This window comes from Passer domesticus, chromosome 5 (assembly GCF_036417665.1).
Source record: "Passer domesticus isolate bPasDom1 chromosome 5, bPasDom1.hap1, whole genome shotgun sequence".
In the NCBI taxonomy this organism is placed as follows: Eukaryota; Metazoa; Chordata; class Aves; order Passeriformes; family Passeridae; genus Passer; species Passer domesticus.
In genome coordinates, this window is record NC_087478.1 from 14,760,639 (window position 1) to 14,786,302 (window position 25,664).

General features: G+C 37.8%; 1 protein-coding gene across 1 annotated transcript in view; it reads left to right on the forward strand.

Moving 5' to 3' along the window:
• Positions 1–4,090: 4,090 nt before the first annotated feature.
• Positions 4,091–25,664, forward strand: part of TBC1D22A (TBC1 domain family member 22A) — a 139,411-nt gene continuing 117,837 nt past the window's right edge. The window contains exons 1-5 of the mRNA XM_064422124.1: positions 4,091–4,288; positions 6,591–6,647; positions 8,345–8,685; positions 9,372–9,551; positions 24,455–24,525. Of these exons, the coding sequence (XP_064278194.1) occupies positions 4,227–4,288; positions 6,591–6,647; positions 8,345–8,685; positions 9,372–9,551; positions 24,455–24,525 (711 nt within the window). The 5' untranslated portion in view covers positions 4,091–4,226. The remainder of the gene's footprint in view (positions 4,289–6,590; positions 6,648–8,344; positions 8,686–9,371; positions 9,552–24,454; positions 24,526–25,664) is intronic.

Genomic DNA, 25,664 nt, shown 5'->3' on the forward strand with positions numbered 1-25,664 from the left:
ATATTTTAGTGGATGACAACTTGTGAAAATGACCCACATCAATCACTCTTCTAGATGGAGAAACAAGACAAAACATTTACCCCAAACCAGCCCATTGTTTATTTTTCTGTCTCACAGCCTTCTTTCACTGATGTTGAATAGAGTGTGAGTGTGCATGATTCCATACATGTGCATAACCAATGTAAATATATTTTTGCAAATTTGCTATTACTTTCAAAATATTTTTCAATTCATGTGTAATGAGAAAGGCCACTTGCAGAGAAAAAGTTACAAAATACTACAGTCTTGAATGATGACTCCTCCTGGCCATTACACTCACATGTTGATTCCTTCTCTCTTTTCCTCTCCAGTTTTCTGGAGAAAAATTGCACCACCATGACAGAGGTCTTGTGACTGTGATTTGCTGGACCACATCCAATCTCTTTGAATGTAGCTATTCCTTATCCCTCTTCTTTAATGTCCCTGTTTTCTTTCTTCCTTGGTTCTACAGGATTGCTTATTCCTTTTATCTTACATATCATACCTTTTTGGACCAAGTACCAAGTACTGTACTCTTTGGGATTGTTTTCTACCCAAGACTAACTGTTGTCTTCCTCTCTCTGATTCCACCTGAATTCTGATTTTGCTTGGTAACTTCACTTCATTTGCTCAATTTTACTTTCAAGAACTGTTTGTTCCATGATATTCACAATAAAGTACATGGAGAAAATGGCTTGGTAGAAAGGCATGCCCATGGACCAGACAAAAGAGCAACCAGCAACCATAAAAATCCTTGTGCTCTTCAGAAGAACTTCCACTAGTTTGTTGGAGCAGTAAAAAAGTACATAAAATAATGCTTCAGCATGGAAGTGTCTCATTTGAATTCACTTGAATTTTTGTTCCTTATTGACTAAAGCAAACAGAAAAAAAAAATGCACGTAGAGACTCATGGCCTTGTCAGCTTGTACAGTGGGTTTAAGCCACACCTCACAGTTGCAGCATGTTGCTGACACAGCAGCGTAAGGATCAGCATGAAAAAAGCACTCCCCAGCTTATGCAACTTTAGCTGCAAATCCTCCTGGTCTGAGTGCAGTTAGCAGAGGAGTGCTGTTGTCAGCTTAGCTAACTATGTTTAGCACCAATCTATACTCTCACATCTGTTGTCAGAAAAACTTATTTTCCCAAGACACCACTGCCCCTCCACAGAGAAGGCTATCTGTGAAACCACACCAGCACAGCAGAAGCTTTCCAGAACACCAGCTAAAACCCAACCTGAATGTCCACCTGAATGCACAGCTCACCAGCTATCACACTAAATAAATATCTCACTGCCTACTTTGTTCAAAACACTGCTAGTACAAGCTACAACACTCCTAATTTTGGTCAGCCAAGAGCATAGCTACATGTGTGCATTCTAAAACATACAGAAACTTCCTGAGCATCCTCAGTAACAGTCACCAACTGTATGCAGTTACCTGATTCTGAAAAACGCTCAAGTTAAAAGGAACTCAAAGCAGAAACAAAAAACAAACAAACAAAAAAACCCACCAAACAAACAAACAAAAAAAGAAAAAAAAAAGAAGAAAATTTCAAAAGGGCAAAAAAGGGAGAAAAATGAAAAAGGAAGAAGTCTACAAAACACCCTGTAGCTCAATACATTATTTGACCATACTGGCAACAGACACTTCCTAACTATAAATTCTTGCATACAACTTCTCATGAAACAAAACAAATACTACAGTAGATATTTTAGTATTTTTTTATTTTTCTGAAATAACAGAAATTCCTATAGAAATGGTACCTGAAATATTACTGCAGTCCCCATGAGGCAAAGCCTAGTTAATGCAGCTGTGCAGATTTGAAATGGTTTGGATGCTCCTGAGGACTGTGCTCACCAGCTGCAGCAGGTGAGTCCCAGCAGTGACTGCAGTGTTGTTGCACTCCTTGAATGCCAGCACCTGGACACTGGTAGCTCCCCTCAAACAAAAAGAGACTGGCAGTGGAACCTGTGCACACCCTCAGCTGTCCATGTCATATTTCTGTAAAGTTAAACAGTAACACTGCTAAAATACATGCTCAGACCAAATTCTCCTTCCATAACTGTGAACTTACCTTCTTGTGATACTCAATTAGTGCCATTTGATAAACTCTCTTCAAGGACACACTCTCTGTGGCCAGAACAGCTTCAGTGGAGGGCTTGAAGAATTGCACCTAACTTACCTGACGAGGTCTTGAAGGGTTCCTCCTTCCAAATCCCTTGCATCTCCAGAACCTTGGCAACACAGGTTTGTGCCAGGGATAAAACAACACTCAGGTTAAGGAGAAGATATAAAAATGAATGGGAAGGGAACACAAACAGTATCCTTGCCTTCTTGAAAGTCAACAGCAGGCAGCTCTGGAGGACTTCAGTCCACAGGTCTAAAATTGGCAGCAGCCTTTCACAGTAGCAGAGGAGGGCACTCACAGTTCTTGATACAAATGTAGCCCCATTTGCAAGTCAGATTTATTCATGGAACAATCCATGCAACAGCCAATTGTTTCCAGCACAAAATTCTGAACCACATGAAAAACTTAGGCACAAGGTAACATATACTTAATTTAATGAAATATTAATCATACAGTTAACCTTGTGCTGACTTGATTATGTAACTCAGCCAAACCTCCACTGCTAAAATGAACCAGAAGTTCCACATGGCTGTGCCAGACTGACACAAAAAATAAATAATGTCACTTCAGGATCCAGGTCAAACGTCATAAGGATCACGGATGGCTTGGGCTATCTAGGCTGAATCTATGTTCCTCTTTGATAAATATCAACAATGAATAGATAAAAAACAACTGAAACACAGTTTTAACGTCCATCTTAATGCTAATGATGGAATGTGTGTTTTATGGATTTTTCACTTTTTTGACTGTCACAATAGAAATACCTCATTTTTGTATTCTAGCAAAGTATAATTTAAATTTATCTAGCTACAACCAAGCAAAGTTCCAGTCATGACTTTGCAGGTTTCATCTCACTTTAGCTAACAGACATAGATCATATTATTTGTGTTGTGTATGCCATTAATGCTGATGATACTGAAGGTCCAGAATGTGTGAGATGAATCCTGCTTAGAGGACACAAATGGAGAAGGTGGCACTTCCTGCAGCACACACATCTATAAACGGCATTGAAATGACAGCTTTCACCTGTGGACAGTGATCTAGCAAGATCTGTGAAACATTTCATTTTTGTCAGTTTTTAGAAGGCAACTGCTAAAGTAAATCCCAAAGCAGAAGGAAAACTTTCCCCCCCAATTCTAAGAAATAACTGATATATGAAATACATACTAAAGAACAAAGACTGCTCTGCAGATCAGCTCTTGTACTATATGCCAGTTTTTGTGCTTAATTATGGCAGAATATTCCCTGAACAATTGTTGACATGTTAAATTATATGCTAAATTGCATTGAGATGCAGCAAAACCTCCTGTAACTCAGCACTGGTTTCTCAAAAGCCATAGTTGAAAGAATAACATAAAACCATACTTATTTTCTTGGCAGAAGTGATGCATCCTTGTGAAGTGATGTATTGCTGAGAAATGTACAGAGACATTTAAAACCCCCAATGTTGTACCATCTCAAAGCCTTAAATGAAGTGGGCACAATGACTGGAGAACTTTCAAAAGGAGAAAGCTTAAAGTCCCCCCACTAACTACGTTAATAATTGGAAACAAATGCAAAAAAATAAAAGTAGAAAAAATGTGACGGACTTTGTTATAAACCGATGCCCACCGATCTTCAGTTAGCATCACCATCCATCTACAAGGCAAGCTTTGCACTTCCAAGGAGTTCTCTGAGGAACTGCTCTGTACGGCTCAATCAAAGAGGACTGAAAACGTCACACTCGGAGAGCCGCGGAGCAATTCCTGAGCTACAGGAAAGCTTTGGCCGGGGAACACCGGGGAAACACCCGGGGAACGCCGAGGGACAGCGGGACCACCCCGGGCACAGCCGTGACGGGGCCGGGCCGCCCCGGCCTGGCTCGCCGCGGTTGGCCCGAGCGCGCCCACCCGGCAGCAATCTCACTTGTGCTTGGCTCAAGCTTGCGGCCGCTCCGGGCGGCCAATAAGGCGCGGGGTTGTTTCCCCGTCCGAAGATGGCGGCGCTCAGTGCTGCTTCTGTGGACGGGAATGGCGGAATGAGTGAAGCCTGAGGGAGCGGGCCGGGGCTGCCAGCGCGGAGGGGGATGAGGTGACGCCGCTATGGCGAGCGACGGGGGCAGGAAGCAGTTCTGGAAGCGGAGCGGCGCGAAGGTGCCGGGCAGGTGAGAGGAGCCGCGGAGGGGCCGGGGCGGTGTCTGTGCCCGTCCGGCTCCGCTGTGACCCCAACCCCGCGCCCAGCCCGGCGGGACCGGCGGGTCCGCTCGGTCCCGGCTCGGACGCGGGTCCCTCGTTGTGTCGGTGCGCGGAGCCTTCCCGCGCTGGGCGCCTCCAGGTGCCGGGGGCAGGTGGCTGGTGGTCACTGAGCCTTGGTTATGACTTGTGTCAGAAAGGTTGTTAAATAACTATCGGAGTGTGCTTTCCCAGCCTGGCATCGCGGTTAAAGGAGTTAATGGGACTTTGGGAATGTGTTCGCAGGGAAACTTTGCGTGGGAGAACGTGTTTGGAGCTCTCAGCAGTGCCAAGTTGGGATGTTTTGAAACTTGATGCAAGTTATGAAATTTTTTTGAAATAGATTGTAGGAAACTGTATTTTCTAGGCATAGAGATGTTAGTTTCTGCTACGTATTTCAGAACATTGTCAATTTCTCAACTTTCTTCTGAAGTGTGCACAGCAGAGCAGCTGTATTAGTGCAAAGAGCTGCAAGCACATTCTCCCATTCAAGGTTTTCCAGGGAATAGATCCCCAAAGTCCTGTTAACTCTTTTGACTGTTACATCAGGGTGAAAATACATGTTCAGATTATTATTTAACAATAACATTCTCTGGTCTTATTGTTAAATTATTCTCACAGAACAGTTTTCTATATTCTTTTTGTAAGACTGATGTGTCCTTGTGGTTCTCAGAGAACAGTAACTCTGTATTTTATGCCCTTTATGTGAATTCAGCAATATAGTCCTGCTCATCATTTGCCTTTTTATATTTTCAGTGACCCATAAGCACTAACTGGGTGTGGTTTTGTTTCTTTAGTTACAAACTAACTTTTTCAGTCCAACTGTTGTCCTTCATCTAATATGTTTTCTTTGTAACTTTGCTGAATCTCTTGAGGGTGAAACACTCCTGGCCTTCCTCCCTTGCACAGGATCTATAAATAGTTCCAGCTAATTTGCAGGCCACTGCAGGCTTGTGAAAAACAAGGACACTGTGGAGAATGTGTTTTTGATTTTTATTTATTTTTTTCACGGCATGGAGAGGACTGTTGTTGCTTTCTGTTTGAGTGGATTTGCATTGCAGATATTCACAGAGTGGTGTAAGGAAAAGGCACGTGCTGTTTGTATGGAAATGGACAGTGACACCTGACCCTCATGTGAGCGTAGGGCAGGGATGTGCCTGTGGAGAGGATGGCATATGGCTCTGTGGAAGGGCTGGTGGGGCATTGATTTCCATGGAATCACATAAAAATAGTTAAAAGTTTTGATAAACCACCATTTTCAGTCACCCATAGGGCTAATTCCACTGGTGCTAATGCTGCACCTATTCTGAAAATCTGAGCCTCACTTAAAATCTGTTTTGACTGCAGCCTTTTTGGCTTGGTTCTGACTCAGGTTTGCTAAGGCTGGACTTATCCTTATGGTCTAGAGATAGTTGTTGGTATGTCAGGAGGGCATGTTTGTTCTATGTGGTTTTTATTACAGGGTTGGGTAGTTGTTAATGTTGCACATGATTTATTTCTCTTATGATTAGAGAGTTCTGTTGTAATAATTTCTACTGTGAAGCCACATGTAAGTCTTGATGTGTCTTCTGAGCCATATTTTTACTTACGAAATAGTTTTATACCCAATAACTGGGAGGTAATGAACTTGTAGTTTGTAGGGAGTTTTGGTTTTCACACAGTAACATGCTATGTTGTAGTGTTAGAGGTTAGTGAATAAGTCTGTATTTGGAAGCTTACTTCAAAGCATTCTTTTAGTACTCCTATGGCTTTTATTCTCTAAGCTGTCACCTTCTGCATTTTTCTGTAGCTTTGTCATCCTTGTACTTTCGTAATAGTTAAGAACTGTCTGGTTGGATTTTGGGTGACAAGGGTATGTAAAATATTAAATCTTTAGAGATATTTCTTTGAGAATTCTTAATTTTTTTGCAAGAGATAAATAAATGATAAATCTGGGGAGAGAATTTTCATAGATTCTTACTGCAGAGTCTAACTTATATCTTATTTTATTTCCTGGTTAGAAAAATAAAATAGCCTAAAATAGTCTGAGCTTAGGTCTCACAGAGTTCCTGTTTAGCAAATCTGATTTTTATTAAATTACTTCTCAGTATTCATATCAATTGCAACTTCATTATTTTTAGTTTTTGAAAGAGACAACTGTTGGAACATTTCAGTTCTGTTTATTATTGACTGTTTAATACACAAAAACTCTACAAATATTTATTATTTTTATGATAACTCTTTGTTTTTCTTTAGTATTCAACATGTGTACGGAGCTCAGCATCCACCTTTTGACCCATTATTGCATGGAACGTGAGTTAACCTTATATTTAAATATTCTAAGTGTTTTGTGTCTCCACTGTCTTCTCTTTTGTTTTTTTTTTTTTTTTCCTTGTTGGCTATAAAGTTTGTCGTTAATCTTCCCTTTTCAATTTTTGTCATAATCTTGACTTCTCTGTTTTGACTTCTCCTTTGTGACTTCCTGATGGTTACCATATTTGCAGGAACAAATCAGCTTTTTCAGATCTTAACTAATATAGACTGCCAACTGTTTCTATTTATTTTTAATGCCTTATACATGGGAAATTGTGGTAAAGTAAAAAAGCAGTTTTACAAAGACAAGTATTTGGTTGGAAGGATGTCGTGCTTCTACTAAATTTTTTCAAGGGCTGGTTTCAGATAGTACAAGACGTAAACATTCTGGTTAATTTTCAGATGATGCAGGGTTGGAGGCAATTGAAATGTGTGATCCTAAGGGTGAAATTAAAAGAAATTAGATTAATTCGCTCAAAATACGGAGGTATACAGACCAAGTAACAAAAACTGGAAGTTTATTGCTTGAAGTGACAGAACTAGAGAAAGACCTTGCTGTTCTGGACAGTGATAACAACTCAGGTGAAAATGTAGGTGTTGTAGCACCTGTTAGGGAAGATACTCCCTGTAGGACATAACAGAAACATTATAACTGATACTATGTGAGAACTGGGTAAGAACTACTTCTGATTTGCAGTTCTGCCTGCCTTGTCTTAACAGGAAAAAGAAAAACTAGCCCAGGTGGAGAGAGAGGGAGGTCAGAAATGAACTCAGGAACCATCTTGATGTGATTCCATTCAAGATGACCCTGCTTGAGCAGGGAGTTTGGGCCAGATGACCCTCTATGATCCCTTCCCTTCCTACCCATTCTGTGAAAACACAATTAAATTAATGCTTTATTTTTTGGGAACAGACTAAGAAACCCTCTCAACTTTATATCTTGTTCAGCTCCCTTCTAAAGGGAGGTGTGATTGCTCTGCATTACTGTAAGTGAGGACAAGTTCCAGGCTAGGGAGGGATACTTGGTTCATATCTCACACTGCGTGTTGACAGAGGGGCAAAAGGTTGGGAGCTGATCAGGGTCCACTTAGACTAGTAACTAGAAGAAATATGTTTCCTCTGAGAAGAGCAAAGTTCTGAAGGAAATCCATGCTGGCATGCCTGGATGGGGAAGAATGATGGATTTAATGTGTTTTAAGGCGAGACTTGGTTTGTTTATGTCAGTGATTGTGTTGCATGGTTGCTTATGATGAGTTAGGAGTAGACCATGATTTGATTGCAGCTCCTGTGCTGTTATGCAGCAATTGCATTAAAAGGGCTGAAATCTACAGAAATGGATGAAGCAAGAGCAGTGCAGTGTGCCCTCTTTTATAAGCTATTCTAGTAGCAATCCTTTCATGTGATTTTGGGGTCGGTCTTTAAATTTTTTTTTTTGGTTTTGTTTTCTTAAGAAAAAGGAAGGAAAGATTAGTTTCCGCTTCTATTCAAAGCAACAAAGTATCAGTTTTTACAGCCCTTTTTTCCAGATTTCTTTAGCTTTGTGTTACTGTGGGTGGATGTAGTGGCAACATGAGGGGAGAGAGATAAATATTTGCTACCTATGTAGTGTCAACTATGAACTTTCAGGGTTTGGTCCTAGCCAGAGTGTTTTGCTTCTTTACTAGTTTTCTAAATAGTGTTTATTTGTTTTTGAACAGCTTGATAAAACCAGGTTCAAAGCCACCTACAACTCCAGTGAAATTGAAGAAAGTCAGCACCTTCCAAGAATTTGAAAGTAACACAAGTGATGCTTGGGATCTTGGAGATGATGATGATGAACTCTTAGCAATAGCTGCTGAAAACTTAAATACAGAAGTGGTCATGGAAACAGCTCACAAAGTAATTCAGAATCACAGCAAGCTACAAGAACAGCATAAATTTCAGGAAGAGCATCTACAGGAAGAAAAACAAAAGGAATTTGCACAGCTGACTTCAGTTGCATGTGGTGATAATAGGCTTGTTAAATCAGTCAGTGAAGGTCATACATCAAGTTCATTAGGTATGTTGAAAAGTGAAAAAGATCTTGGAAGTTAAAGGATGAGAGCTACCATATTTGCTTCTGTAAGACAGTAAACCCTTCCCAACCCTTTATTCATATTGCTGTTTATCACTAGTGATTTATTGGAGAGGAAGACTGCATGCTTTACAAAATTGTAATGCATGCGTGTAAGGGAGAGATAACTAAACTTCTTTTGTTTTCACTATTTGTTTTTCACTGTTGTGAAAAATTTAAATAAATTGTAATTAAAATATAAGTATAATTAAAATATATTGAAAAGCAGGAGAAAATTGTGCAGGTGGACTGGGAGATTCACCCTCGTGTGATCTTTTCCATGGTTTCGTATACGCTTTCAGTTGCAATAATTCCAAGATTTCTTAGTGGTTAGTTTTTTTATTTTTATTTTTTTTTTAAGAATGTAAGGGAGAATGAAAACAGCTTTTAGTAACACAGATTTTAAAAATCCATGAGCCTTGCTATTAATATGATCTCTGATGTATTTGAATTGTGGAATACTGCTTCAAAGAGAAATGCTCCTTCTGCTAAATCCAAGTCCAAACTTCTGCTATACTTGAGTTTGCGCTTTTCAAAAACAGAATTCTCTTTTAAATTTACAAATTAAATTCAAATGATTAGTAGCCTTCTCACTAGCTGAGGCTAACTGCTATACTTCTTTTTCTCTTCAGATAATGCTAGTGAAAATTCTTCCATGCAGAGATCACAGTCGCTTCCACAAACTTCCATACCTCCCTTGACAAGTGGAATGGCAGACTACAGCACCTCAGTTACTCCTGCGTTAACTGAGAGAGAAGCATCTCGACTAGACAAATTTAAGCAGCTACTTGCTGGCCCAAATACAGATCTTGGTGAGTGTTTCTCATAGGACCTGTGAATTACATCTAAATTATTCTTAAACGATAGAATTTTCCTGTTTGATTTACTGTCCTGCCATATGGTTTGGTTAGGATCTAATCTTTTCAACGTTGAAAATTGATCTTACAAAAGAAAGAATAAAATTGAAAGTTTGTAGTGCTTCTGCTTTTAATAAGTGATTTGCATACATCCTACTAATATATGAAGGGTGTTCGATGGGTTCTTGTTCTTTCTCACATTATTTCTTCCTACCAGACTAATCTCTGTAGGAAAAAACCCAAAGTATAATTAGCTGTGTTTATTGTTAATGCCTGATAATGGAACAGCTTGGTATATAAGTGTGATTTTCATGCTTGGAAATAAATAGGAGTGAAGAATGATGAGGCGTGTAAGTATTACTGCTTGTCTCTCTGTGAGCCTTCTTTATGTTCACAGGCTGATACAGTAGTTCTGTGTCTCATCTGTGAATGCTGACAACAAGTCAATGGCAAAACAAATGTATTGTCAGATAACTTGACTGTTCCCTTTGTTCACTGGATTTTAGCTGCTGAATAGTCAATACAAGTGCCAACAGGGTATCACAGAATCAAATGGCTTTGTGTCCCAAGTGAAAATCTGAAGCAGGATTAGTACACTCCATTTGGAGAACTTGGTGATTAGGAGTTGAGGACAAAATAATGAATAAAGAAAATGTCTTTGAGGTAGACCATTCTGGAAGAAATCTCCAGGAAACTTACAGAAAGAAGTAGAAATTGCATATTTACAGTTCTTGAATTGATGCTCTTCTGCCTGGTCATTGTCATGAGGCTTCTTCAATATGCTACAGTCCAAGTTGTAGCTTTTATTTTTTCTTTTTTTTTTTTTTTTTTCCCATGCTGTGTCTTATTGTCAGTTTGATGCTGGGAAAGTACATTTTTGGAGACTATAATAACTGCATGAGATTGAGTATTTCAGTGAGTTCTAGGACAATTCTTATGAAATGCAACTGTGAATAAAGGGAGGTGTTAAAACATATTTTACATAAACTTGAAAATGGTAATCAAATATTGCTGTTTAGACCTTTGATCTAACAGATGTTATGACCTTTGTGATTGTGACAGACATGAAAACTCATAGCTTAAGAATGTTGTGGTAATAGAAATCTTTGTTACATAAGGTTGCAAAATCAGATGAAAGATAGAATTCAGTTTAAATGTATCTATTTCACTTTTGCTGTCTATTTAGTTTAGAATACTTTACCAGTAAATCAGATTAAAGTGAAATAATTTTGGAAGAAAATTTGCACTCTTAATAAGAGTGCAGTCACCCTGTATGTGGTGAATTTAGTCAATGCTATTTAAACAAACTATATATATTTTTTTTTTTGCTCTTGAACTTTATGAATCTGACACTGAAATATGTGTAGGAAAGTGAAATATCAGTGTGCTTCCTTGATATTAAAGTGTGAAAAATATCTAGTATGCTCTCGTACAAACTACTAAATAATGCCTTTTCTATAACTGTTTATAGGAGGCTTGTTCTTTCCTTTGCTATACAAAGTGATAAGTACAGTTTGAAGTTGTGTGAATAGATTTTTATACCCAGTTTTGATTTTTTTTGATGTGAATATTTTGACTTTTGTATCTGGAATATGTCCAATAGCGCATAAATCTATATATAATCTATCTACAGGTGATACATAGTAGTTTTAGTGAAAGAAATGAACTTGTTATTCATGATGTGCAAGCTCTTGATGATCATGAAGATCTTAGGAGTAGATCATGTATGATAGTAGGGCTTGGCCTGAATTCTTGGTATCTGTTAGGGAAAGTGTGTGTACACGTATATACATATGCAAACATGTATATGCTTATTGCTGCATGCACAATTCATCAGAATCTGGTGTGTGCATGTCTATATGCATTTTTAATGAATCAATTTTTGGAAGATGTTTGGTTTAGCTCTGTGCTACAGTGAAGATTATGTTTAAAAAGTACTCTTGATTTATAATGACAGCAGTAGCTTGGGAAAGTGTTACAGGTTGTGTGTGGTGGACTTTTAAATTTGTTATTGGGGTGGTTTTGTGATTTTTTTCCCCCCCCGTTTTTCATCAGAGCAATACTGAAAATGTACTAAGGTAGAAACTAGGCAATAGGCTCCAAGCTAAAATTTGTGGTAATACAAGGATAGGTGGCTATTCTGTTGCAGCTGGCTTATTCTGTGTGTGTGTGTGGGGGGGTTGATGTGGTATGTGTGAGTCTGTTTTGTGTTAGAGCTACAAGTAGTTGGGCTTCATTTGTCACAATGAATTAAATTAGTAAGACATGGAGACACTTTTGTAAATATTTCTCTTAATTTCTGCAAGTATTAGGCTTGGTTTTGCTTGGACATAGAAGTAACAGAAGTAAATTAGTTCTATTGTGTTTGTTTTCTTTCTTTGGTATAGTTTTGCGTATTGTTGTAAGAGATTATGTAACAAGTCCTTTTAAAGCAAAATAAAAGTTAATCTGTAGAACTGTAGCCATGTCATGCACATATTCTCTTATCATAACAAGAGAAATCAACATTGACTATGAATACAAAGTAATGCAAATGACCTGAAATCCTTTGAGTCACACTTCAATAATCATTATCCAATAAACATAGTGTAAAATGCAATTTTAGTAGTGTATGCCAACTAGTGGCATGAAAGAGTGTGTTCTTTCACAAGAAAAATCTCATAAATATGAATTATGTTTATAAATTCGGAAGTGAACATTATTTTAGTCATTGGAAACCACTAACAGATTTTGGAGTTGGGTTGGGTCCACAGGCTGGCTGCTTTGAACTTGTGGAAACAGGTAGTTACTGCAAGAAACGTGGGCTGGTAGAGGAGCATACTGTAAGAAGCAGTTTGGTTGGATGGGGACTGGAGGAGTGACCCTTGTCAGCTAGATCACAGTGAGATGTGTGGGTGCAGGGTCTGGAAGCAGAGTGGGGGTGTTGGTAGGATAGCTGAGTTCAGGACACAGCTGCAGAGTGGTCTGTAGGGTCGATTTGTCTGCATTGCTTCCCACTCCTAGTAGTGCATGCCAGTTTATTCAGCAGGAATCATTCACAGTAGTTTTGTGCAATCAACCTGTGTTTATGCTTGACTTGCAGTCAGTTTGCTGTAGACTTACTGAATTTCAGGTCTTGTCTTTCCTTGTAATGGACCTTGCATTACTAAGTGAAGACAGGCTTGCAGAATTTTTGCAAACAGGTGCTTGCTTTAAGAGTGGGGAATGGAACTTTAGCAAATCAGTATGGGGGGAGTATTTCTGAGGAGAAATTTTACTTTCCTTCACAGACCACTTTGTATATATTAGAGGAACAGTACAGCTGTGTCTTTCAGGTTTCCAATTAAACCTTAATTATTTTTGTTAAACTTACGCTTTTACTAGTCTTGTAAAATGTTTTAGGGAGCTGTTTACTGTGCAAACACAATGTAAGCAATGTTGATAAAATCTGACAAAGCAACAAACAAGTTGTTGCATACTTGCAAGTTCAGCACAGCTGGTGTGTGATGGGTTATTAATATAAATTTAAAAATTAGCTGATTAAAGCACTTCCTTAATGCCTTTATCTTCAAATCAACTATTTTTTTGCTTTTTTACACATATATATGGCTAATGAGTATGTAACTGGATGTGAGAAATGTGTTTATTTAAGTAAAATAACAACCAATGGTAAATTTGGTGTGCTGTGTTCTCTTGATTTAATAAAGCTTCAAAACATTGTAATGGTACTGTTATGCAACATAACACATGTATTATTTCAGAGTCAAAACAACTAATTTCTTAAGTTGTAAAATTGTTTTGCATGTTAGGGTCACTTTTTTTCCTATTTAGTCATGACAAATCCCAGCCTGAATAAAACATGTTGAAGTTTTAGCACACTACCTTGATAAAAATAACAGAAGGCCCTGTAAAAGCACCCATGAAAATTGTGAAGTATTCCCATCTTAAATTTACTCCAGCTGCTGTACACATTCAAGAGCACCTTTCATTGTATTTCTTAAAAAACTAATCTATTTTGCTTCCTCCTTTTGACCAAGTCTCAAAAAGGTAACCTTTTCAGAGAGCACTGCAAGCTGCTGAGTTGGGTGCTGTCTCTTAGCTAGTCTTTTGCAATGAAAGTAGTGGGTAATGCTGTGAAGTCTTACAGAACTTGTAAAGAATAGCTGGTTTATCTCATGGTGGCAAAAACTAATTACATAGTTTTACAGGAGGTAAAATGCTGTAATCTCAGATTATTTTGTAACAATAGCTGGTTGTCTCTGTGTGCTATAATAAAATAATTCAAGAGTGGTTCTCTAGGGATTAAATTCAGAAAGAAAACATGTTAGATGTCTCTTTTTCCCATCACAGTGGTCTTCTGTATTGTTGCAGCAACTTGAAATAGGATTTTCTTATTCATGGTCACATCCATTGTAGATTTATATTAAACCTGATCTAACATAGTAATTACCTTTTCTTTCACTTACGGCTTATAAATCTAGTATTCTGTAACAGCAGTCTGTTATGTCCTGTAAAATTGCTTGCCAAACTGGTGCTATTGAAAAGTTTCAATAACTTTACAAAATGCATTAATTGAAATGAACTTGATTAATTTTGTTCCCAGCTTCATTAATTTATCTGCACTAATCTACACAGTGATTTATTACTGTGCTCCTAGTACATCCATGTCATTTAGAATTTTAATGCTCCTTACAGTTGTGAATTACTTGTAGTTGATCATGTGAGTGCCTATTCTTCTTTCAGTTTGTTGATATATAGTATAACGTTAACATGTGTCCTACTGCTGCTTTGTGTGATGTCATTAGTCCTATCTGTCTTTTCAAATTATTGTTACCAAAAGATGTCCTCTCTGATTCTTGTTCTGTTCTAGTTAGCTTTTTATCTACAAAATATGCTTTCCTATTTAGCTAATAAAAAAAGATTATTAACCAGGCAGTGTTGTACCAGTAGACTTAGTAACATTTTTTTTTATTAATATAGAGTCTTCTGAACAAAATGAATGCTAAATATCCATTGTTTGTTCTTTTTTTAGTTACTCGTTGTTAATGTTTTGTCTTCCTGTTTTCTGTGGGTTGGTCTCATAACTTGTCTTTTCATTTAATAGTAAGCATTTATTCTGATTACTGCTCTGGTGGAATATTTCAATGTAAAGGTATTAATTTATGACTTTTTGTAACTAGATGATAATAGATTCTTGAAACAATTTTGATAAGATTTTGCAGAGTTTGTTTCTTCAGTATGCATTTCTCTTCCTTTGTTAAAATGCTAGATTGATATAGTATTTCCAGACCTGTGCTGGTTCTAGTGATTGCTCCAGTTTGGGTCAGGACCTTACACTTGCCCTTGTAGAACTTCATGGGCTTTGCTTTGGCCCACCTGTTAAGCTTGTCCAAGTCTCCCTGGATGAGATGTGCTCCTTCCAGCAAATCCACTGTGTCACAGCTTGGTGTCATCTGCCAGCGGAGTACTGAGGCTGCACTCGGTGTCAGTGCCATCGAGGAAGATGCTAAATGGTATTGGCCCAGTGTGGACCTTTGTGAGACACCACTCATTACTGGTTTCCACTTGGAGCTGAGCTATTGGCTAATTACATAATTTTACATGATAAAATTACTGTTATATTTTTATATTACTATTATAAAATTGTTCCTTACTCTTGGAGTAAAGAACTGACTGAATGTCAGTATCCCTCAAACAAATCTCTCCAGTTTTAGTGGCAAGGATGTTGTGGGGGACTGTATCAAAAGCTTTGCAGAATAACTGTAGTTTAGTTGTAGATTAATATTATCTTTTAAGAAGCATATAATTTTTAATTTGTTAATTTTGACTTGAGTGAAGACTTTTTACTCTTATGTGTTCAAAACACCACCTATCATTGAATTAAGTTTTTATTGAGGGAGAAAAAAAGAGTAAGACTGAACAGCTGCAGCTCCTATTAACACACAAGATAATCTTTCCCTTTTCTCAGTTCTGAAAAAGGAGCCTGTAACCTAAAGCTTTCCCTTTATTTTTTTTTTCTGGTCAAGAGTTTTGGTATTCAAGTATGACTCAAATTCATAAATGGGTAAGAGGCATTGTGAACTACACAGATGAGCCTAGTTCTGAGGTTCTGGACTTCTTGCCTATAAATAGAAGGTCTGTGTGATTTTTGTTAGTATCAGAATAGCTTAGAGACTAAGCTGTTTCTTTTTGTGTGGATGTCCACAGAGAACATTTCAGGTTAAAACCGTTGATCTGTTCAAAAAGAAGTGTGCTCTTAGCACAGTCCTTAAAACTCCCATGTTATACTCATGGCTCCATTAACGAAGAATTGAGTTCTGTACTGTGTCTTTTTCCAAGTGGATTTGGATGTAGAGCATTACAATGGGACCCTTAAGTTCAGCTGATGTGAAGGGGTTACTGTTAAAAAAGAATCACTAAGTTATCATTCAATTTTCTGTGTACACACAAAAATTGCCTTGGTAGTTACAATTAACTGATCATCAAAAAAGAAAATAGTTAGCATTCTACTCCAGATTGCAGGATTGATTAATTAAAAGGGGTTTTTTTTTTTGTGTCTGTTAAAGTTTAGTAGCATTTTTAAGAGATTATTGCACTGATTTTTGATCAGGTATTCAGAAACAGTCTGTGAATCTTAGCCATGTGGTGAACAATACAGTGAAGAGGGATATTTTAGTCTGGATGAACTGAAAGAAAGAGAAGTACTACATGATGAAGTGTTCTTATAGTTTTTGTGTTTGAATGGCTGTTTGTTTGCTTGTTTTTGGGGTGCCATCTCCCTTCCTTACCTGAGAGCATCATGAAAGCTGAAGTTAGACTTTGTGAAACCTGTATTATTCAGTAAAATAGATGGGTCAGAAGTTCAGTGTTCTCTCTTGAAGTCATAGACTGAGGGAGCAGCTTTGCCTCTTCTCATGACGTTTTGCAGACTTTGTGTCATGGGAGGGACTTAATGGGAATGTCACCAACAAGACTACTGAGAACTCTGAACATGCTCTGTGTCCTGAAGCTTTTGAACATCAAGATTAGCAATGTACATGTTGTAATGAGTGGCACATACAGCTTGTAAATCAGTTTACAAAGGCTCAAGGAAGTATAATTAATCCTTTAGGTTTTCTTGCCAGCATCTCTTTCACTATTAATAATGTTGGAACATAAGTCATTGTTACTTCATTAGCAGCATGCCTAGAACTGGAAGAAGTACATAAAACTTGTCTGGGAAGGTAAACACAGTGGAGCATGTTTCACTGTGTGTGTTTGTGCTATGCTGGCCTCACTGTTGCAGATTATTGGTTAGGTATGCCCTCACGTGTGTTTTAGCCACAATGGACAAATACTCTGGATGTTACGTATGTTTGTAGTTACCTGAGAAAAACTTTCATGGATTAGAGGTTAAGGGCTAGCCTTATACAGGAATTTGATATAATAGAATCTAATGTAAAGCTAAACTAAAATAATACTTCCAGTGTAACCACTGAAGTCAAGACTCATAATTGAATCAGTAAGAGCTGCTTTTTTTTTTTCTTAACATTCAGAAGAGGGTTTAAAAGGTTTTCCGTTACTTGTACATGAAAAGTTAGAAACTGTTTCAATGTTTCATTAACATACAAACAGCAGTTGATGATGCACAGAAATTGGATGTTTTGGGAGAACTGTGAAAAACAGCATCTTCTGCTGCCACAGTTGTTCTGGATTACTTATCATTTCCATCACTGGCTTTACACGTTGCAGATCTTAGCAATTTCAATAATCTTCTTTTTACCTTAGTTTCCCTAAACACTTATTTTCTTGTACCTTGTAACACCAACCTCATCTGCTTCTGCTTCTGACTTTTTATGTGAAGTAGCAGACAGGATGTACTTTCCTACTCTCTTCTAGCAAAGGCTCTGAAAAGGCTCTTACCCTGTATTTACAAAGGTGGATTGGACTTTATTTCCTGTTTCTGCAGCATTCAGAATAACTCTTTGTTCCATTGAGAAGATTAAGGGCAGTGTTTGATTAAAAAAAAATAAATTAATGAAGTGCCTAACAGAGCTATTATTCATTTTGAAAACCAGTTGCTGTGGTTGCCATAGTAATAACAAGCCCTATATTAAAGTTATTTTCTGTATGTACTGCCTGTATTATAACGTGCTGTTGGGGGAGCTGCAGTTCTGTGCATCTATGCTTTTGAAAGAATTTTCCAGCTTTGTATAGTTAAAATATCTAAGGAATTTATGTAGTAGGAACATAAAACATGTAAATCTGGTTTATCTTATCTATCATGGAGTTGCTCATGCAGGCCATCACTTCATGTAGCCATTTACAGTAATCTCAATGGAATAACAGCTGTATCAAAAATGAATAATACATACAAAGAAACTTTGAACTCCTTTAATATTTCTTATTTTTTATATATTTGTAATGGGTAGAATGATTAGCCTGTACTTCCAAGAAAAATACTTCTAGACTTGGTTGTTTGCCCTCATGTGTTTTAGGTGTAGTGGGTAATAACTCCAGTAATTGCTTGTACAGTTAAAAGCTGGCAAACTAATGGCATGTTTTCTTTGTAAAATTCCCCATGAAATATTCATGGAATATGAGAAGTCTTTAAATCTAAATGCAGTAAAAGGATAGTCCTAAGATTTCTGTTAGAACAATTCTTTTAAACTTTTTCTTCCTCAGAGAGAGGAAATGTATCTGTAAATGTATTGTAGTAAGCCAGATAAAACAATTTTTTTCCTAAATTAAATTAATCATATTAATTTGAAGCATTTTCATACCACATTATGCCTTCATACTAAGATATCCTAAAGCAACATTTCTGTGAAAAGTAACTGCTGTCTCCTAAGCAGAAGTGATAGTTGGCTAGTGCGAGCAAATTGATATACTTTTTGTCTAAAATCTATGGGGATTTATAAATACTTTCATACCCATTGGTCACAGAATTATGTCAAATAATGAGGCAGCTGAAAAACAGACTAACAATTGGGGTTTAAACTGTTTCTTCAGAAAGTATCCTTTTAGTTTGGGACAGAGTTCACAGACAGGGTTTTACAGATACTGTTTTTGGATCTGCCTAATTTCAGCTGCTTCCTTGCTCACACTTTTAACAAGTGATTGTGTCTGTAATTAGAATGTTTACAAGTGCTCATTTTCAAAATAATTGTTCTGGAAGTTTAGGAAAATACCAATTATATTGAAACAATAATATTTTTGCAGTACTGTCTTGATTGAAAATGTGTGATTTGTAGGTGCTATTAAAACTTTTGTAGAACGTTTGTGCTTGGGAACATGCTCAGTGACTCAAAACTAGGATGTCTAATTCCTTGGGAAATCTACAGGGGAGGGAGTTGCTCTAATGACAATTCATTGAAGTTACGCTTTGGCTTGGGAGAATGTAATGTTTCAGCCAATGATAAATACTTTTATAATTAATTAAAATACTAAGTTCATAAAATAGTTCAGGTTGAAAGGGACCCTAAGCCATCTAGTTCAACACCCCTGCAATTAGCAGAGACACATTCAACTGCATCAGGTTGGTCCGAGACCCTCACCCAGAGATGAGACATTCACAGCTCCTCTGAGCAACCTGTTCCAATGTTTCTCCATCTTCACTGTAAAAAATTTCTTCCTTGCATCTAGTCTGAAGCCACTTTCAGATTAAAACCATTATCTGTTGTCATATCAAAACAGACTGGCAAAAAAATCTGTCCCCATTTTTCTTATAAGCTCACTTTAAGTATTGAAAGGCCACAACAATGCTGCCCAGAGCTTTCTCTTTTCCAGGGTGAACAATGCCAGCTCTCTCAGCCTGTATTTATAGGAGAGGTGGTCCAGCTGATGCCTGATGCCACAAGCCAAACAGTTTCCTTTAATGAAAGTTCTTCATGGTACAAATACGGCAAGATGCACACGTAATACAGTGTGACAATTTTATTAGTTTAACCAATTAGCATACTTAACAGAAATCATCCAATTAGAAGAACAGTTAATTAAGTAATCCCCCCTTTCAGTTATGTCCTCCACTGAAGCTGCCCCTAGCTTTTAACCCTGCATTTATTATGTCTGTAATATATAGTGAAAAAATAGTGGTTCACACTATAGAGGGAAGAATAAATAATATTCCAGGAAGGTTAGCTTATTGTGCTAAAATGTTGATAAAGGGATAGGAAAAGTACTATAGTTAGTTAAGGAGCTATATAAGTATATAATAGTAGTCTACAGAGCTACAAGTATATGGAAAATGTATAAAACCCAAAACTCTGTTTGGCATTACAGCCCCCTGATCATCTTCATGGCCCTCTGGACTCACTCCAAAAGGTCCATGTCTTTCTCTTACTGAGGACTCTAGAGCTGGATGCAGTACTCCATGCCCACCTGGAGGTCTCACCAAAGTGTAGTAGAGGGGGCAGAATTACCTCCCTTGACCTACTGGCTTTTGATACAGCCCAGGACATATTTGGCCTTTTCACCTGTCCAGCCTCTTGTCCAGCCAGTCCTTCTCCTGTGTTTATTGCCCTAACCCTTCCATCCCCTGGCCTGTATTGATACTGGTTGGTTGACCCAACAGAGGTGCAGGACCTTTCACCTGCTCTTGTTAAACCTGATGACATTCCCATGAGCCCACTTCTCCAACTCGTCCAAGTCCTTATAGCTCTCAGGTGTGTCAACTGCACCACTCAGCTCAGTGTCATCTGCAAATTTGATGAGGGCACACTTGATCCCGCAGTGTGTGTCACCAAGATGGAATGACACTGGCTCAGTATGAACTCCTGAGGGGCACTGCTCATCACTGATCTCCATCTCATCATGGAGCCACTGACCATTACTCCCAGGATGTGGTCATTCAAGCAATTCTTCATTCACCAAAGAGTCCACCCATCAAATCCACTTCTGTCTCCAACATAGAGAAGGATTTTTTGGGGGACCATGTCAAAGGCTTTACAGAATTCTAAACAGATGATGCCTGTGAAGCCTTTCCTTGTCCACAGATAAGTCACACCATTGTAGAAGGCCAAAATGCTGCTCAGGCAGGACTTGTTCTGGTCAGCTATGCTGGCTGTCTCAAATCACATCACTCTTCTGCATGTTGCTTCACAGAGCTTCTAGGAAGGTCTTCTGTTCTGTGATCTTCCCAGGCACAAAAGTGAGGCTGACCAGTCAGTTATCTTCAGGGTCCTCTTTTTTTTTTTTTAAATTTAAGTGTCTCGAGGTAACCTGAGAACTGGAATGTGAGTGTTTCAATTACATGTTATTTGATTTTTAGAAACTCGCCTGTTGAGTCATTTGTAAGAATAAAGCCCATCTTAAAGACTGTAATAGAGACACTTGGTGTAAAATTTAGTTACGTGTGTCTAATAAAATGCACATGTAGTTAATGTATTTTAACAGCGGTATTAGGATTTAGCTTTACTGACAGTCTTTTATGAATGTCTAATATGGCACTCTTGTGTATATGCTTCAATTTTTTCTCATTATCATAAGTGTTTTTATTTTATGTTATAGTAGGGTTAGACTAAGTCTTCAGGAGCAACTTTGGTCCTGCTCTTGTAATTGCTGTTGGAAAGGGCAGGGTCCTTTGTTTCTTTTCCTCTTATTTTGGTGATGAACCATCAGAGGAAAGTATAATGTGAATTAATGCTTCAGCAGTAGTGTCATGCAAGGGTCAGAGGGTGTGCTTTTGGGGTTTGCTACCTGATAAGAATTCTTGTATAGCTTCTTTGAGTTTTACTGTGTGCTCTTTGTCACTGGCAAAATAGTAGTTGAGGTCACTGTAGTGAAAAGTTAGGGCCAGAATTCTTTCTTTTTTTTTGGATTAGTCTGGGATCCTAGAATTTCAGAAAATTATGATATAGGACAGCAGTCAGTGTGAAGAAATAGAACTATCACATACCGAGGGCTAATGGTTTGTAATGGAATTGACTTAACTCTCAGTTGTGCAATCATCTGTCTAACAGTCCTCTGTCCTGAAAGCTATTACTGTACCACTTACAAAAGCAAAACCAGAAACAAAAGCCTTGAGAAAGTTCAGAAGGATGGCATGACAACAGAGCAGAGGAGGTTATTAAATACAATAGAAGGTTATTAAATACAATCCAAAAGGTAAAGTTCTGTGTCAAATAAGGAGAGCAGAGCAGTATATGAGTCCTGTCAGGCCAAATGAATGGAAGAGAGATTTCTAAAAGAGAGTTTGAGAAACAACTTAGAAACTAGCTTTAAATAGTTTTTCTCAAATACATTGGGAGAAGGAACATCACTGAAGATTTTGTAGGCCCACCAGACAATCTAGGTGTAAAAAGAGCTCCCAGAGAGGATAAGGCAGTGGCAAAGCAACATAATTATTTGTGTTCAAATAATTGTTTGAATAAGCATGGAAGAATGTAGGGATGTATTCACTCCCAAATCCCACATGATGGTTAAATAAAGAATCTGTTTCAAGTAAGTGTTATATTGTAAAAAAGAAGATCAATTGTCCTTGGTTTTTACTTCCACATCTGGTGCTGAGGTTTCCTTCCGGCAAGAGCAATCCTTATGAACCCGTTCCCATAGTGTGCGTTACTGTTTGGAATTAAGTGATAGCCCAAGCTATCCCTAATTAAAGGAAATTTATGTTCATTGCAGAATACGCTCAGGAGGGGAGGGAGGGAAAATAAGCTGTGTTCCAATTTGCTTGTGTATTTCCTATCTTTGGCCTTAAATGAGTTACTTAAAAGTAAGTGGAACTTTTGTACTGGGTGATTTGGGATGATCTGTCACTCAGTTAATTATATCCTTCACATTTCTGATTGTGACAGTAGATCTTCATATTTTAATTTTTTATACTTTTTCTTACTATGCTGTTTTCAGAGGTTGGTACCCATGTTCGTGCATGGATTCCTATTGAGTCAAGTTAAGAGTGGAGGAAAAATATGGAAAGGTGAAAGATTAGAGTGGGTTTGCTGGGGGTAGAGTTAAGAATGAACAATTGTGTTACTAGAAAATAATAAAAGTAGTTGCTGAGTTACAATTTATTTTCTATTTTCTTCATATACTAATTACATAGTTTGTAAATTGTATGGTTGTGTGTAAAGGTAGCCAAAACTTGAAACTTGAGGAAAGTGATTGTGTAAGGAAGTAATAAGCTAATGCACAAGATTGGTTTTTGTTCAGCCTGGACACAAATAGATTAGACCCAGTAAAGCATATTTGTTCATAAGTACTGCACAAGGACGAGTAGAGCAGGAATATGCACAGTTGGAGATTTTGCTTTTGAAGACTTGGGGCTTTCATTGGTATTAAAACAACTGGAGCTACCTGTCATGCTTTGGGGTGGAAAGGAAATACAGAAATAATTTGTAGATTGTTTAGTTAAGGCAGATTTTATCTCTTTTATTTTGTTCATAAATGATGCAAAATACTGTCTTTCTACTCTTGTTCATATTATATGTTTATTTTGCCTTTATATCTTCTGACCAGTTCCTGCCTTTCTGGCTTTTAGAAGAATATGACAAGTGATTCTGTTACTTATGCTGTAGTGCTTGGTGTGGTGGGGATTAACTTGGAATCAGACCATGGGTGGAATTGCAGAAGTGGTAGGGGCTGCAAGCCAATACTAAAGCTGCTTGGAGGCTGAGCAAACTCCCTGGAGTGTGGAGAACTACTGCAGGTGATGTGAGAAATTGTTGTATGTAACAAACCACACTGTGAGAAGCTGACACAAGTTGTAGATAGCACCCTATGGTATTCCTGGATTTCACAAGTAGTCAAGGGGGAGTTGTGTGAGAGGTGCCCAAACAGTGCCATTGTATGGAGGGAAGCACTGAGATCACTCAGGGAAGTGCAGTGTTACAAGACCAACGGTGCCTGATAATCATTTCAGAAATGCCGTATTTGGGTATAGCAGTGGCAAAACTTGGACCATGAAGGGAAGAAATAATTGGAGTGGTTTGTTAAATGGGGCAGAGAAAAGGAAGTAGAAGTGTGCTAGAAAAAAGATAAAAAATGGGAATCAGGGTTAAGGGATGTGACCAGCTGCTGTCTGGGGTTCATGTTGGGCAGCTTGTGTGTCATGATCACAGCTGAAGCATGACAATAAATTAAACTTCTTTCAGTTGCTTATTACATCTTTTTCTCATTGACGCCTTGTGTTTTCAGTGACAGCATACTCATAATAAAGTGTACTTTTTGTGCCAGCCTGTGACAAATTCTTGAATTTATCTCTTAATCTGTGTTTATAGTTTGTACAAGTTCTGCTTTCATGATTTCTTTGGGACTTTGGTTCACACTGAACTCTAGTAGTGTCATATTTTTCTAATGTTACTGATCCTTTGGTCATTTTTTTTATTCTTTCAATGCCTCTCAACTCCTTGAGATGAAGGATAAGGGGGAAATTTATTGTGAACTGTGAAATTTCTTGGGTTTTTGTGTATAAGCATGCTTTCATGCTTCCTCCGTCCATGCATATTTAGTGTGCAGAAGTACTGTGAACTTCTTAATGTTTTTTGAAAGGATATGCTGCTGCTTCTTATTTTGTGTAGACTTCAATAATACAACTGCTTTAACTGCTTTTATACACTGTACTCCTTTCATATGTATCTCAAAAATACTTGGAAGAATAATAAATTTATGTCTTAAGTTGCCAACTGTGACAATATAAGGCATGTATACCAAACAGTAATGCTGAGAAATACTCCAAAGAGTTACCTTATCACACTCAGTACCTATTACCATACATGTCCCTATGGATAACAATTATCCAGTATTTTATTAACTCATTAGGATTGCCCTATATTTCTGTATTCACTGGATTTTCTAAGAAGACTATTGTTGTGAATGCCTTTGTGCTAATTTGAATGTGTCTGTGTATGTGAATTGGGAGTAGCTTCCTTGCTTCTCATGAAACCATTGTGTTTTGATAGATGAATTGCGAAAATTGAGTTGGTCTGGCATTCCCAAACGGGTTCGTCCAATTGCATGGAAGCTTCTTTCAGTAAGTTGTATTTTGTTTTTTATTCTTCCTCTGCATTTAGTATTAATAGCTTTTTCAAGCTTTGCAAATGATTTAGCATGAATTGTAATCCATCAGTGATGGTTGGAAACATGTCTTCTGCTGAATTGTAATGGAAGTTATGTTCTTTTACTCAATTTCAAGATTAATCTATCAAATTGAAAGGAGGGGCGTGAGAAGTAGTAATAAATCATGCCAGCTGTGTATCTTTATTTTTCAGCCTGGCTTTCTATGAAGGAAGGGGTTGTGATAACTGTGGCTTCTTTCAGCCAGTTTTGATGGAATGGTGGAGAGTTCCAAGACAAGTACATTCTTAATAGTTTTCTTGAAAATAGACACACAGTAGGGAAAGCAAAGATGATCAGCGTCCTAGGAAGGGCTTCATTCTGAATTCACATTAAAGTAACTGCAAGAAGGGAGTAACACTGTAGTGAGGAAAAGCAGTGATAGGATCTATAGGGTTTTTTTGGCTTATTCTTCTATAGTGCTTTAAGATGACAAACTTTGAACCACTGTGTCAGTTGAATTGTGGCACTGGCTCTCCTGATGTCAGACATGTGAGGCAGTTCAGAGACAACCTCATTAAAAAGCTAATCACTTTTTTGTGGTGCGAGTTTGTGGCTGGCTGAACACTCTGATCTTTTCCCTGTGGCCAGAGGATTTTGCAGTGGCTGTAGCTTGGGAATAGGTTGGCTGAAGTACCATGGAGGTGTTTCAGTTGGGCATGTGGGAGAAGCTTGTGGAAATATGTGATTCACTGGGTTTGGTGTTAGAAAACAGGATTTTTTTCATCTTGGTGTTTGGACTATGTTTAAAAAGGTTATTCTGCAAAAATGCAGTTCTTCATAGAGGTATCTTTTATGTCTCTCTTTTCAGCTATAATGCTTGTGATGACAACTAGTTAAGCATTTTAGCTGTTGTTTGTCTGCCTGTGGTTGGGAGAAAGTTTATGAGGATGTTTGTATAAAAAGAAGCAGAACTCTCATGATATCTACTCTCCAGAGGCTGTGAAAGACACTTTCTCAGCAAATCTTTGTGCATTTAAAAACTGTTTAAAATTCTGAATTATGCACATACACCAGTTTAGCACTATCAAATTTTCCGAGAGTAGACTTAAATAG